Source organism: Castor canadensis, chromosome 7 (genome assembly GCF_047511655.1).
Source record: "Castor canadensis chromosome 7, mCasCan1.hap1v2, whole genome shotgun sequence".
In the NCBI taxonomy this organism is placed as follows: Eukaryota; Metazoa; Chordata; class Mammalia; order Rodentia; family Castoridae; genus Castor; species Castor canadensis.
The window spans coordinates 133,422,340-133,437,660 of NC_133392.1; the positions used below are offsets into that span (position 1 = coordinate 133,422,340).

General features: G+C 39.9%; 1 protein-coding gene across 33 annotated transcripts in view; it reads right to left on the reverse strand.

Moving 5' to 3' along the window:
- Positions 1-15,321, reverse strand: part of Macf1 (microtubule actin crosslinking factor 1) — a 358,063-nt gene that overhangs the window by 101,938 nt on the left and 240,804 nt on the right. For all 33 annotated transcript variants that reach the window (XM_074080499.1, XM_074080502.1, XM_074080517.1 and 30 more), the window contains 10 exons: positions 13,712-13,861; positions 11,970-12,203; positions 10,011-10,211; positions 7,606-8,124; positions 6,639-6,815; positions 6,238-6,361; positions 4,756-4,964; positions 3,972-4,289; positions 1,979-2,145; positions 57-213 (listed from right to left, as the gene is read on the reverse strand). In XM_074080499.1, coding sequence (XP_073936600.1) covers positions 57-213; positions 1,979-2,145; positions 3,972-4,289; positions 4,756-4,964; positions 6,238-6,361; positions 6,639-6,815; positions 7,606-8,124; positions 10,011-10,211; positions 11,970-12,203; positions 13,712-13,861 — 2,256 coding nt within the window. The remainder of the gene's footprint in view (positions 1-56; positions 214-1,978; positions 2,146-3,971; positions 4,290-4,755; positions 4,965-6,237; positions 6,362-6,638; positions 6,816-7,605; positions 8,125-10,010; positions 10,212-11,969; positions 12,204-13,711; positions 13,862-15,321) is intronic.

The window sequence follows — 15,321 nt, forward strand, 5'->3', positions numbered from 1 at the left end:
TTTGTATTCAAAACTACTTTCTAGCTAAGTTCTTAGAAACTCTTTTGTTTACCTACCTTTAACTGTTCAATCTGCTTTTCCAGCTCTTTAGCACTAATGAAAGTCTCTGCAGGTGGAATATTCCCTTCAGTTTCTTTCAGCCATTTTTGGAAGGTCTTAACCAGCTTCCGGAATTCATCCAATTGCTCCTGGCAAGATGATGCATCTTTCTCTCTGTTAACAAAGATGTTTTGTTACTAACCAGACTAAGCTTTGTAAAATGAACTAAAACTGGGTTCATTCTGGGACTCTAGGCATCAGTTTCCTAACAGGCCCTTCTTTCCCATAATCTTCTCCATAGCAAGTTTGGCTGAGCAATCACATATAATATAGGAGAGCATCAAACTCAGGAATCTGTTGTCCTTGTTTGGACATTTCTTGAGAAAGAAGTCTTCAATCTTACTCTAGGCTAAAGTGAAAATGAGAAAGCTAAAGGGTGCCTGCTATTTAGGTACTATGATACAATGGAAAGAATGCAGGCTTTGGATGTCCATTCCAGCCCTGTTACATTTTAGGTATTTGACTCTTTCAAGTCCCAAATCAAACGCTGAATCTGAGGCTCACAGAAGATAGCTGACTAGCCCAAGATTAAGAATGCCCATGTACAAAATAAACTAAGGAGAAAGCTTTGGCCTAGAGTGGTAGTGCATGTCTGCTATTCCAGCTATTAGGGAGGACATCCTGGACAAAAAGTCAGCAAGATCCCATCTCAACAAAACAAGCCAGGCAGGAATGGTAACATGCACCTGTGATCCCAGCTATGGGGAGGCCTAGGGAGGAGGAACAGTTCGAGGTCAGCTCTGGGCAAAAATGCAAGACCCTATTCAGAAAAATAACTAAAGAAAAAAAGGGCCAAAGGTGTGGCTCAACTGGTAGAGTGCCTGCGTAGAAAGTGTGAGGTACTAAGTTCAAACCTTAATACAACATCATTTCCGTCCACCACCTCAAAAGAAAGGAGAACGTTTTGGAAATGACCATTTCTATCAGTCATATATTAATGCAGAGATCCTGGTTCCTCATATAGCTGAAGACAGACCTTCAGTATGGGAGAAGAAAAGCAAAACCTTCCTGGTCTTTGTCCTCAATTCCTCCAATAAGTAGCCTGCTTCTAAGTGTTGGTTTGACCAACTGTTTTCCTCTATTCACTAAGGTAGTCATCTGCCTTAGGCTAAATTTACTTCTGAACCAAGAGAAGTTTTGTTTGTGCTCTTGAACCCATGGGAGGCTTCTAATGTGGAATCGTGGTTTTTCAACAGTAAGCCAAATTCAGCTAGCCTTTGTCATATATGCCTTTGTCTGCCTTGAAAAAAGAATTTGGATACTGCTCCAAAATAACAACTTAATGTGGTCCAAACAAGCATGCAGAATTGAATACAACCCTTAATCATGTCTGATAAAAGTCTCTTCCAAATTTTCTCTTTATTTTTAATTTTTTTGGGGACCCTGGGGTTGAACTCAGGGCCTTACACTTGCTAGGCAATCACTCTTACTGTTTGGGCCACTCCACCAGCCCTTTCTTGTGATGAATTTCTTTGAGATAGGGTCTTGCAAACTGTTTGTCCAGGGCTGGCTTCAAATTGCAATTCTTCTGGTCTCTGCCTCTTGAATAGTTAGGAATACAGGGTGTGAGCCACTGCCTCCTGGCTTTCTCTTGAAATTCTGTCATAATCCTACTTGCTGCCCTGTATTTATTCTATTTGACCTGGTGACCTGCGCTTTTGGTCATACAGAGCAGAACTCAGTCCCATAACTGAGAAGGAATTTATTAGCTGGTAAGAGAAAAACTACTGAGCATCAAGTGGATCAGGTAGCTTTGCCTAAAAAATGTATTTTTCAACCTCTTATGGCTCAGCAGCAAAGTTCAGATGCCATCATTTCTGGTAAAGGAGGAAGGAAAATAAAAAGAATAGTTTTCTAACCAATCCAAGTGAAAACTCACCTTTCTTGAACTGTCTTCTGCAGCTCTGTGAAGTCCTTTCTGAGGTTCTGTACCCTGACCTTGTGCTGGGACAGGTTTAGTGCAAGGCCGCAAGAATTCAGTGCAGTGACTAAGTGCTCAAGTGTATCTAGGTTCTCCCGTTGGTCTTCCATTTCTGAAGTGAGCTCCTGTCCAGCAAACAAGTAAACACATTAACTAGTCTAATTCTTAAAAATCAGTATACTAAGAAAGATAAGATATATCTATAAGTTCAGGAAGAAAATCTCCCTAATCTGTAGAAATGTATGAACAAGAAAAAAGGCATGCTTGTTAGGTCAATTAAATCCACAATAATAAAAATGCAGAACCTCTACAACCCAATGGAGAGCAGCTAGAAATTACAGAAAAATCTTATCTCTTCTTTAAGCAAATGTTTGAAGACTTGGGAGACATGACAGAATGAAAAGAATTAAAGTTTTAGGGGTCAAAAAGATCTGTAATTCAATCATGGTTGTGGTACTGCATTTGAACTTAGGGCCTACGCCTTGAGCCAAACCACCATAGTTTTTTTTTGAGATAGGGTCTCACAGACTATTTGCCTGGGCTGGCTTTGAACTGCGATCCTCCTGATCTCTGCCTCCTGAGTAGCTAGGATTACAGGTGTGAGCCACTGGTGCCTGGCCCCTTGCTTGTAATCCTAAACCACTAAACTTCTCTAAGCTTCCAGTCTCATCTGTAAAATGGTGAAAAGTATTAATATCAAAAGGCACAGGAGAGAGTGTAATCTGTATTCCTGGACAGAGCATCTAGGGTGTACCCTTATCTTCTCCCAATCTAAAAAACTCTTCCTCCTAAACTTTTGCATCTAGACAGTTCTTATCTATTTTATACTTTAATCAACATCTCAATCCCCACAAAGGAACCCTTTTTGTACTTCTCAGTCTTACTTTTGCCTGCAACCTGATGTGTATTTCTTTGGTGACATGTCATACGATTCAGTAAACCTTCCTGTTCATATAATAAGGGTGAAGTGAATAATATGGAGCCTTGCTGAGAGCAAGGCTCAAGTGGTAGAGCACTTGCCACCAAACATGAGTCCCTGAGTTCAAACTCTAGTACAGCCCAAAAAAAAAAAAAGAAAGAAAGAAAACAATGAGGACTTTACTTATATACTTGTAGATGATTGATTGCTACTCATTGACAAAACTTAGGGAAACTTTTGCATGTCATAAAGAATAATTTATAATGAAATGGTCATTCTTTTATATTTTTATAAAGAGGGATAAAATAATCAGCAATTGGTGAATCTAGGTGAAGAATATGCTGTTGTCTGTTGGACCGTTCCTTCTACTTTTCTACAAAGTTTGAAACTAATCAAAATAAAACTGAAAAATTAAGGAAACAAAACAAAACAAAGTCCTACTTGAAAATCGAGAAAAGAAAGTTGGATAAACCCAAGACAGTGATAGATGGATGTTGAAGTCCTAGAGGCAGGAATGTGTGCTGGTGTAGCCATTCTGGAGTTCAAATTGGCTACTTCACAGTCAAATTAAGTACCAAATGTTTCTAGCTTTGCACCTTCTAGGTACATGGTAGGACGACATTTCCCAAACCCTTTGAAAATTGGGTGTGGGTCTGTGAAACCTTCTTTGACTAATGAAGTATAAATGGCTATGATATACCCTTTTCTCCTTCGAGAAGAAATCATGAAAGCTTCTGTCGGGGTGAAGACATCAGGGATGTCAACTGGCATCCCTGAGCAGCTAGGATGACTTGAGTTCGTCTGCTGATCTGGGTTTAACACACAGTATGCGTGAAAAATAAATCAGGGCTGTGTTTTACAAATGGACAAACAACATCTAGTTTACAGGATGGCTGTGATAATTCTCTAAGATGATGAAGGTATGTAGAGCTTCCAGTAGAGTGACCAACACAGTAGGTGCTCAGTAAATGTTGGTTTGCTCTTTTCCCTACTTGCACCTTTATTCTGCCAAAATGGCAGGTATATCCTCACCTGGATCTGCTGGGAAAAATGTGCAATATCTTGATCCGGCTGATTCCCAGAGGCGAGCATCCGACTTTTGTTTTCCATGAACTGCTGCAGCTTGTCGGAGAGCTGTTCAAACATCTCTGCTTGGGGCAGGAGCTTCTTTAGGGTGCTCTCCTTTTCCTGCTGCTGTAGCCGGAGCTGCTCAAAGCGCTGGCTCACCTCTGTCAGTTTTCCTTGCAGCACTGCAGCTGTGGTGCTGTCTGCTGTCTCCATGAATCGGCTCACCATCTCACGGGTGGCCTCCAAGCTGCTCTTCTGCCGAGCAATGTCCTGTTTCAGCTTCTGTTATGAAGAACAAGTCAGTCAGCTTTTGGCTTTATTTTGGGAAGCCTGAGCACATATTAAAAACTCCATGCTCACTCCTCAAGGAGGTTGGAGAACTACAACTGAACTTGCAAAATTCTACATATCTTATCCCTTTAGTTTTCCAACCATTCTACCAAATGACTTTGAAATCACCATTTTTCTTCAGGAAAACAGTGGTTTGGCAACTGTGGAGAAATAGCTTTTTTTTTTTTTTTTTTTGTGGTGTTGGGAATGGAATGTATTAAGCATCTGCTCTACCACTGAGTTGTATCCACAGCACCCGCAGTAGCAGTATCTTTACATGGATTAGCTACTGGGATCATCACTAAGTCTTAGAAGATTCATGGACCTGAATTTTTCTCCTGTTACTTCTTCTAAATTATGTTATTATGGCAAATGGCAAACACATGCTCTTTTGTAACTCCTAGGACATAGATCTTACCACATTATTGGCCAGAGCTTCTTGGATGACTCTTGATGAGAGTGATGCTACCTGTTCTCTTTCTAGGTTTTGTTCAACTTCTCTGATGGACTCCAACAGACTCTCTAGGCTTTCCTGGACACTCTGAGATTGGGCAATTGCCTTCTGCAGTAGAGCAGAGCGCTCAGCCAAGCTACAGGAGAGGCTTTGGAAGTGGCTGAGTATGGAATCTGTAAAATCAAGGCCATGAGAAGAAAGAGTAGGTACTATTTTTGTATTGTGCTTTTAAAAACAATGTATTTAAATGGCATATATTAATTATAATAATTGACATTAAGACAAACAGAAGGAATATGCTTAAAGGAACTAGTATTGGAGCTAAATTCAATGAGCATTTAGCACCTACTAAGAGCCAGAAATTGAGTGAGATGCTAAGGATTAAAGATAATCAAAATAAAGTCTCTGCTCTTAACAAACTTAAGACTTAAAACAAAGCATAGCAGAGGAATACACATCACAACTAACCATAAAAATAAAGTTGAAAATGCTATACTGATACTAGGAATATTCCATAGAGAAACTGAGAGAGAAGAATTACTCCATACTTTTTATTTCTTTTGACTGACTGGAACTGGGTGTTAGGATTTTACAAAGGAAGTAACTTCTCAGATACATCTCTCTCTCTGGACAAGTAAAAACTATATGTATTTATAGCATACAAATGATATTTTGAGATACACATATGTCATGGAATAGCTAAGTCAAATTATTTAACATATGCATTATCGTACAAATTCATCACTTTTTGTGGTAAGAACACTTAAAATCTACTCTTAGCAATTTTCAAGGATAAATTAACTATAGTCACCATGATGTACCCTTGTCTATATCCTAAAGCATGAACAAAATTTCATCATGCATAATAAACATGATGAAATGTTATCTACTAAGCAATAGAAAAAACTTCAGGGGCAATATCATTTAGAAATGATTGGTTTACTAGGGAAATGAAAGCAGCAGGATGCAGCTTGGCGCCAATGGTTCACATCTGTAATCGTAGCTACTTGGAAGGCTGAGATCAGGAGGATTGCAGTTCAGAGCCAGCCCAGCGAAATAGCTCAGGAGATTCCATCTCCAAACAACCAGAGAAAAATGGACTGGAGGTATGGCTCATGCAATAGAGCGCCTGCTCTGCAAGCATGAAGCCCTGAGTTCAAACCCAAGTTCCAATAAAAAACAAAACAAAACACCAAAAAATCCAGAAGCAGGGTGCAGATAGGAGGTAGATGGTAAAAAGGATTGAAGTTAGATGGTGAAAGTTCTTGAATAATGCAAGAATACAGTTCACTGGAGGACGAGCTATTTAATGAGAGCTTATTTCTATTCATGACCTCAGCCCCATCGCCTAGTACCCCAATACTTGTATGACACAATGTACTATACTGCAGAACGAAGGTTCATACTAGAAATTCAGGGAGCAGGATTACTATTACTGTTTCATACTTATACTTTCTTGAACATGCTTAAGGTTCAGAGCTGGCTCCCCTTCAATTTCCATGAGGTCACAAGCTACTTTTTGGAGCTTTTCTACAGGTACTTGGTGTTCAGCCAGTTCTTCCTGCAACTTCTGCTTGGCCATGAAAAAAAGACAAAACAAGATCATCTAAGTGAGTAATCAAAGGTGATTCTAGGAACCTAGAAAAACTAAGTAGCTTTATAGAATGATTTTCAGTTTATCTATAGCCATACATATCAGTTTATCTATAGTCACAGATATTAGAACAAAGTGTTTAGAAATCAGACCCTGTCTAAAGCATTCCCAACTACTGCCTTTAATCTATGCAAATATTTGCTTTTCTTTGCAATACAAAGCCTTAACACCCAAACACTGAGTCTGGGTTTACCTTTGTTGTTACAAGCTGCTGTTGTAGTACTCCAGGGTCAGAGGCAATAGTATCTGAGAGGAGCTTCTCCACATTGGTGCCACAAGTCTGGATCCAAGCCTGCAGAGTGTCAGCACTACTCTGGAATTGCTGATACTGGCCTAGTAGCATGTTCAAGTGAGAGCCCAACTGTGTACACTGTACCAAAGAAAGAAAGGAAAGCATACCTCAGGATAAAGACAGCAGCTTCTAGAGCAAAGCCCAAACAGTGAACCCTATTCTCTCTCCTCCAACAGTGAGCTCTGTTTTGTTAGCCCTGTTCTCTGTGTTCACTGTAACTTCATATAAAGGTAGTACTAGGGACCCTGGATAGATGGGAAGCAATCATCTACTAGTGAGGTCCTCATTGTTTCTTCCATATTGTTCTCCTCACCCTTGTTTTATATTCACGAAAACTTAATGAACTATATGACATGCCACCAAAGAAATACACATCAGGTTGCAGGCAAAAGTGAGGATTGATTGAGAGGTACAAAAAGTGTTCCTTTTGAGGGATTAGAGATACTGAAAGAAAGCATAAGATAGGTAAGAACTGTCTAGATTCTAAGGGTTAGGAGGAAGTGAGTCTTTTGGATTGTGAGAAGATAAGGATTCACCCTACATGGCTCTGTCCAGGAATACTGACTGCAGTTGGTTTATGTTTTCCTGTCCTATGTCTCTTGGAAGCCCAAAATACTGATCAGGACACAGTGAGGTAAGCATGGTGAGCAACTTTCATCACTTATGAGACATACTCCCAACACTGCTAGAAACCAGGCATAAAACCACATTCTGCATTTTTTGCACAGTTCACAAAAACCCTCTGCTTATTGTTTATATTATAGCTCACCCACTGTGTCTTGGGGTGCATATTCTGAGTCTTAGAAACCACCCACAGTTGTGTGCGGGCTACCATGGTCATGTTTCCAGAGGCTGGATCTCCTCTTACCTTTGAGTGGAGAGCAGTGTATCTTTCTGTTGCATTCTTCAGCTTCTCCTTTACTAAGTTTCTGGTTGCTGATGGTTCTTTGCCTTCTTCAAAGCTATTTTCTGTGTCCAAGACTTTCTGTCCTGAGATAGTCACAAATCTCAAGTCTCCTTTGTGGGAAATGACATCCTCTGAGAAACTTCCCTGCCTCTTTAGCATGGAGGGAAGGGCTTCGGGGCCACTGCCTCCTTTATACATGTCCTCCAGCTCATTCTCAGACCGTTCCAGCCAGCTTTCAAACTCTCTATGGTCCTGCAGGAATTTCTGTAACTCATCTTGGAGAGTTTGTACCCGCTTCAGCTCTGACTCTGACTGGGCTAGGGAAGCTGCATATTGCTCCTTAAGATCTCCTAGCTTCTCTTGTAGCATCTGTCGTTCCTCAAGGGTGAGATTATGGCCCTGCCGGTCCAGGAAGGACTGAGCTGACTGGGTGGCCAGAATGAAATTTTGCTGCTGGGACAGCAATTCTTGGTGATGGGCCTGGCAAATAACCCCCCCAAATAAAGAACAATCAGTAGGAAAACCTGAATAATTTGGTTATGTCTATAGCTTGAGGTGGAGAGATTTCTTACTATCCTATAAGGCAGTTTTCTTTCTGATGCAGAGATGCTATTTAATTAAGAGGTGTCAGGAGCCTCCCTGTGATAACAGAACCATTTTTGCTCTGTGCTGTTTCAAGACTACCAGGCTTTTGGGGGACACATACAATGGATCTTCTAAATACAAAATGGCATGCAAGAGGCAGAAGTTCTATTAATACAAAATAAAGCAATGGCCCAAACAGGCTGCCTGACAGCATTCTTGATAAGCCAAGTTTTTTTCTTGGTACAAAGGTGCCACTACTAAAATATGTGACCCATGTATTTTGTAGTTGTCTTAAATATATGATATTTTTTCAATCACTCAATATAATGCGTATGCACATCTCAGTTTATGTCCAAAGGATGGTTTGTCTCACTGACTCTATGGTTCATTTCCAGTCATGTATGACTGGCATATAGCAGGCACTCAGTATGTGCTGAATGAATAAATAAGTAGAGATAAATGATAAGAAATGGTTTCCTTTAAGCCTACTGTCTAGAAGGCAATACAGACAGTACAATACAGAATGAGAAGCACTACAATGTAGAAAGGATATGCTAACTTTGGAGAGTAGGAAAAAGTGCTTCCTAGAGGAAGCAAAATCTAAGCTGAGATATAAAGATTAAATAAAAATGAACCAAGAGCTGGGCCTTCCTTTACTTTCTACACTGAAGAGGCAAGAAAATTCTAAACACGTACAAACTGAATTTTATTTTATTTTTGGTGATATTGGGGTTTGAACTCAGAGCTTCAAGCTCAATAGGCAGGTGCTCTCCCACTTGAGCCACTCTGCTAGCCCTTCAAGCTCATACAAATGCTCAGCAGAGTGAGAGCACAGCACAGTTAATGAGCTGAAAGGGATCAGCAGCTGGAGACCCAGGTGTGAAGGAAGGTGAGCAATGAGGTCAAACAATAGGGGCAGATCATGGGGCAGGGAACAGTAAACCATGTTAAAGTGTTTGGATTTACTTAATCTTGAGGGCAATAAAGATCCATAAAAAGGGTTAAGCAGGGATACTGCATTTTAGAAAGATCACTTACTAGTTTAGGAAATGGATTGGAGGATAAAAACCAAGAAACAAGGAGACTGGGTATAAGTTACAAAAATCACACAAATGACAGCTGGTAGTAGTATAAACTGCAATATTTCAATGGAGATGAAGCAGTGTGGATGACTTTGCAAATGATATAAGAAGCATCGAACTGGTGACTGACTGGATATGGCAGAGTAAGGATGATGTCTAGTTTAGGCAACTAAGTGACAAATAAAGAAAGAGAACACCTTTGATGGGGGTGGGGCATTTGCTGGTATGTATCATGTGAGTTCCATTTTTCAGACTGAGGTATTCCAGTTCGAGAGGAGCATATACTTGTGTGGATTTATATACTCGTTTGAAGCTCAGTAGTAGTATGAGAGCTGGAGAGAAATATATATACATATACACATATATATATATATTTTCATTACTGCAACTGGTAACTGAAGTGTTGTGAGTAGATGAGGTGGTTACCCAAGGAAAGTATATTCTGAAAGATAAGAAGAGGGCCTTTACACCTGGAAGCCTAACAGCATTTCAAAAACTGGTCAGAGGAAGAGGAGAATGATTATGGTAGACTAGTGCTATAGAAGTCAAGGAAGAAGTATTTCAAGAGTAACGACTAACAGTGCCAAAAGCAACTCAGATATCAAAGACATAAACCAAGAAGTGCACCCTGGTTTTGGGGTAAGGAGATTGTGGTTACTTGCCTTGGGCAGAAGAGATTCCTCCAGCTAACATCCTTACCTTCATTGCCTCACATTGCCTGTCCAGTTTCTCTGGCACTTGGTTTGCCCCCATGTAACTATCAGTGGTATCCAAGGCTCCCTTCTCCATTTCTGGAAGGCTGGTCTTTAACTGTCCACCAGATGATTCCATAGAAGTCACCCAATCCAACAGAGCATCAATCTTATTCTTGTTCTCTTCCAGCTCCTTTGCTGCTTTACTCTGAAAGTCAAGAGGTAGTCCAGTGAGAATGCCTTAAATACATAAGTATAAAACCACAGGTTAAGCAAAGGAGGTGGGAGAGTGGTTATGCTAAAGAAAAAGTGATGCTCCAATTCTGGATATAAACAGTCTTTTCACATACAAAGAAGAATTAGTATCTTCTAAAATCTGTTGAAAATAATTATTTTAAAACAATCTCTAGAGTACATCTATATCTCACTGCTTACAGGAAAAAAAAAAAAAAGGATAAATCTCAGTATTTAAACTGACGTTTAAAAATATCAGTTGGTCCTGACATCCCCCCACAGTAAGATGTCACAGAATCCTTTCTACTTATTGCAAAAGTGATATATACATGGGTTTGGTAGAGTAAGAAAGAACACAGTCACATTTAATTATCTGGCTGCATTTCTCTAAAGGAAAAGCACTCTTCTTTCATTCTTATCTATGGCAAACAAAACACTTAGCTCTTAAACTTGTCTCCCAAATTCTATTTACTGGCTCTTCAAGTACTTTAATTAAATAGGTTATATCAAGTTATACATTCATATATTTTAAAATTCATCTTCAGGCAACTTATATCTCTTTTCCATGTTCTCTACCACCCTCATTAGCGTCAGAGCCCAAGGCTGGCTTGGCACCAGTGGCTCATGCCTGCAATCCCAGCTACTCGGGAGGCAGAGATCAGGAGGAAACAGGTTCAAAGCCAGCCCCAGGGAAATAGTTTACAAGACTCTATCTCAAAAATACCCAACACAAGAAAAGGCTAGCAGAGTAGTTCAAGTGGTAGAGCACCTACCTAGCAAGCATGAGGTCTTGAGTTCAAACACTTGTATTGCCAAAAAAAAGCCCAAGGCTGATCTTTTTCAATCTGCAAATGCTGAATGGGAGGTTAGAAGACTATAAAAGACTTTACCTTCTCTTTAGTTTCTCCCAGTGCCATGATTCATATCATTAACCACAGAGGCTTCCTACGGATAGCCTGTGGCCTGTTAATGATTCCAAAGATATTTTCTCTAATACTTAGATCACCAGTCTAGATTCAAATTAGAAACATACCATTTGTTTTGTCCTCCCCAGGATAATACCGTACCCTAAATTCTTTATTTCTTTTTTCTTTTTGATGGGACTTGGGTTTGAATTCAGGGCTTTGCACTTGCAAAGCAGGTGCTCTACCACTTGAGCCACACCTCCAGTACATTTAGTTCTGGTTATTTTGGAGAAGGGGTCTCACAAACTATTTGCTCAGACTGACCTCAAACCACAATCCTCCTGATCTTAGTCTCACAGGTAGCTAGGATTACAGGCACGAGACACAGGTACCCAGCCTAAATTCTTTCAGTTAATCAAGTATTAGACTGGAGGCTTGGCTCAAACAGTAGAGAACCTTCCTAGCAAGTGCAAAGTTGAGTTCAAACCCCAGTACCACACACACAAAAGTCAAGTACTGAGTGTGTATATAGTCAGCAAGTTGGCTTTTTTTGGTGGTGATACTGGCGATTGAACTCAAGGCCTTGCATTGGCAAGTGCGCTACCACGTGAGACACACCTCCAGCCCTGTAAGATGTACTTTTTACCAACCACTCCTGACTTGAAGTCCTTCTGATGTTTCTTGTAAAAGCAAAGGTTAACTCAAAAACCTCCTGAAGCAGTCCTTTTTTGTGATTCTATGGTTTCTATAAGGCAGTTTCCCCTTGTCTTTTGAATAGGCACAAAATTTTTATTTTGGAAAACCAAGTATCACAGCACTCTGGTTACCTTTTCAGTCTCCTGTCTTAAAGCTGAAGTCACTGCTTCCTCCACTTCCTTCTGGGCCACCCGTGTCTGTTCCTGGAGAGCCTCATACTGCTCCTTAGCCCGATGAAGTTTTTCCTGAAGAGCCGTCAACTCCTGGGGACTCAGCTTGGTCTGGTTTTCTTCCAGGAACCCTTCAATGTCTTTGACAACTGTAGCAAATGAGGTGGCATGATTCTGAATGTCGTCCTGTAAATCCTGAACACATAAAAACAGGGACAGAAGTATTTTAGTACTTCCAAGTCCTTTAATAGTACAAGGATGGGATGGCTAGGAAGACATCTGCATATAGCCCCAGACTATATTAAGGTGTATGCTTAAACTACTGCAATGAAATTTTAAAATATTTACTTTTCTCAGCAAATTTACTTAGTGCAGACAAAAAGAAAACTACCCACAAATGGACTGAATAGTAGAGATTTGTAGCAAGTTATCTGCAAAAAGATTAATTTTTCTATAAAGAAGAGTTGATGGCATGATTCTAGCAGGGTTGAAGCCTCTTGGTCTTTTATACAGCAATCCTCCCTTCTCCATGGTTTTACTTTCTGAGGTTTCAGTTTCTTGTGGTCAATTGTGGTCCAAACATACTAAATGGAAAATCCCAGAAATTATTAATTCATAAGTTTAAAACTGTGCACTATTCTGAATAGCATGATAAAATCTTCTTCTTCTTTTTTTTTTTGGTGGAACTGGGCTTTGAACTCAAAGCCTCATGCTAGTGAAGCAGATACTCTACTACTAGGGCCACAATCCTAGCCAACACGATGAAATCTCATTCCATCCTGCTCTGTTCAGCCTGGAACATGAATCATCCATTTGTTCAGAATATCCATGTTGTATATGCTACCCACCAGCTAGTCACAGTACTGCCATGGTTATCAGATCACCTTTGTGGTATCATAGTGCTTGTATTCCAGGAACCCTTATTTCACATAATGGCCCTAAAGTACAGTAGTAGTAATGTTCTTTTTTATAGTATATGGTTATAATTGTTCTATTTTATTAGTAGTATGGGTATTAATCCCTTACTGTGCGTAAGGTACATATGTATGTACAGGAAAAACACAGTATATATGGTTCACTACTATTTGTGGTTTCAGGCATCAACTGGTGGTCTTAGAATGTTATCTCTCCACTCCTTTTTGGTTTGGCAGATAAGAGAGGACTACTGTTCTCTCTTGGTTACTATTCTCTTTAATGTGACCTACAAAGACCAGCATGATAAGACGTCCACCTTATTTTTCACTAATTTTCCTCTTGCTCCTTGCAGCTCAACTGAACTAGCTCTCTTTCAGTTTTTGAATATATTATGTTCAATTCCACTCCTACCTCAAGAGTTATGCATAAACCACTGCCTGGCAGTCTTCTTCCTACCTCTCCACATGCACTAACCCCTACACATTGTTCACTTCTTAGTTTGATAACTTCTTCAAGGTAATCTTTTCTGATACCCTAAAGTAGACTGTGTCTCTCTAGTGTGTATTTTCATATAACTTTATCTTTATAGACATAATGGTTAATAATTAGATGCTTGTTTTAGAGATAATCTGTGTACTTGTCTGTCTTCCTCACCAGACTATAAGTTTCATGAGGGTAGGGATGAGGTCTGTTTACCAATGATGTTGGTGTTAAGCACTGGTACATAGCAAGCCTTTATAAACATTTGTTGAAAGAGTGAAAAATAAAATGGATTAACTCACACTGACCTTCAAATCACTTTGGTTCTTCTGCAAAGCAGAAAGATCCTGCTGGGAGGCTCTGCCCTGGTGGCTCACCAGGATTCTTTCTGCCTGTCCTACCCAGCTGCAAAGATCCTGTAGTTTCTGATGACAGGTGTTTTGTTGTTTCTGCAGAGTCTAATTAAAATGCAAAGGAGTCAAGAGACAATTAATAACTCTTATTTTACAAATACAAGATCACTCCCTGAAAGTAAAACAGAAGATTATGTCTCAAGGAGGGGAAATCAGTGGAAAACTACAATAGGAAAAGGCACAGAAATCATATTCAGGGAGCTCCCCTCCTCTGGGCAGTCTGTTGGTCTGGCTCTGTGGTTGTTTCAGGGGTAGTTTCAGGAGAGAATGCTCCTACTTCAGTTTTGAATTTGAGAACTTCTTTGCCAGACTGTTATTATCATCTTCAGAAACAGAGAATTTCTGAAAACCACACATGATAATGGTAATAACAAATTAGTGATTCTGATGAATTCCTCCTGTAGAACCAGAGACTTTGCTGTATATTAAATCAAGTATTTTATACATTAATAAAAAAGTAGAATTGGAATAAAAAGAAAAATCAAGCACCCTGATAATTCAGAAGCTAATTGTTTCTTAAAAATTGAGCTGAATTTATAAATCATGTCTCACAACTACTGAAAACCATTAAATGAAATGATTACATATGCAAGGCATGAGCAGCTTGGTTGGACTATTTTAAGCAATTGACTCAGTCCTTTGGATATCTACCCTAATATCAGAAAAAGCTGGGCCCATGGAGAGCAAGGGAACATGTTTCTGTGCCTGATCCTTTCCCCAGATCTTATCCCAGTTGCATGACACTGAAGCACCTGATTGAGCATGATGTGTTCTCCTGATCATCCTTCTAAAACCATTTTCTAACAGTTTCTGCTTTCTGGTGGCATTTTAGTCACCTGCACTTACAAACAGGTGCCCACACTGGCCCTCTCCCCCTCTTTAGGACAAAAAGAAGGGCACTTGAGAACTCCTAAGAGCTCTTCAGCTGTAAAACAGGATCTTCATGGGTTAGGATAGGTGCAGACTGAATCTGAAAAAAGCAAAGCAAACAAGTTAACACACAGACATACACACACATTCAGAGCAAATATAGAGAGAAGCAGAGCATTTCTGACAATAACAAGGTTAATAAACATTTTTGGAATTAATTTTGTGCTCAGGGAGAATGTTCACATGCAGTTCTATAGCGTGCTGCAGCTCAGAGGCCTAACCAGGATCTGGCTTAAGTCTTAAGGTGACTCAGACCAATCTACTTCACTAATTATCCCCAGGATATACTGTGCTATATAAATCACTAAGTGAGTGCAGCTAGTCTTGGTGGACATATCTGTAATCCCAGCATTTGAAAGGTAGAGGCAAGATGATCATAAGTTTGAGGCCGGCCTGGGGTACATAACAAGTACGAGGTCAGCCTGGGCTACATAGTGAGACTGTGTCTCAAAAAAAATTTTACTAAGTGAAGGCATTGCACTTGGTCAGATTTGAAAGGTAATCTAAACCATTTCATTAGGATTTTAATTCAGTACAGTTGAAACAACTAAACAGTAGTGGGGGACATATGGCAC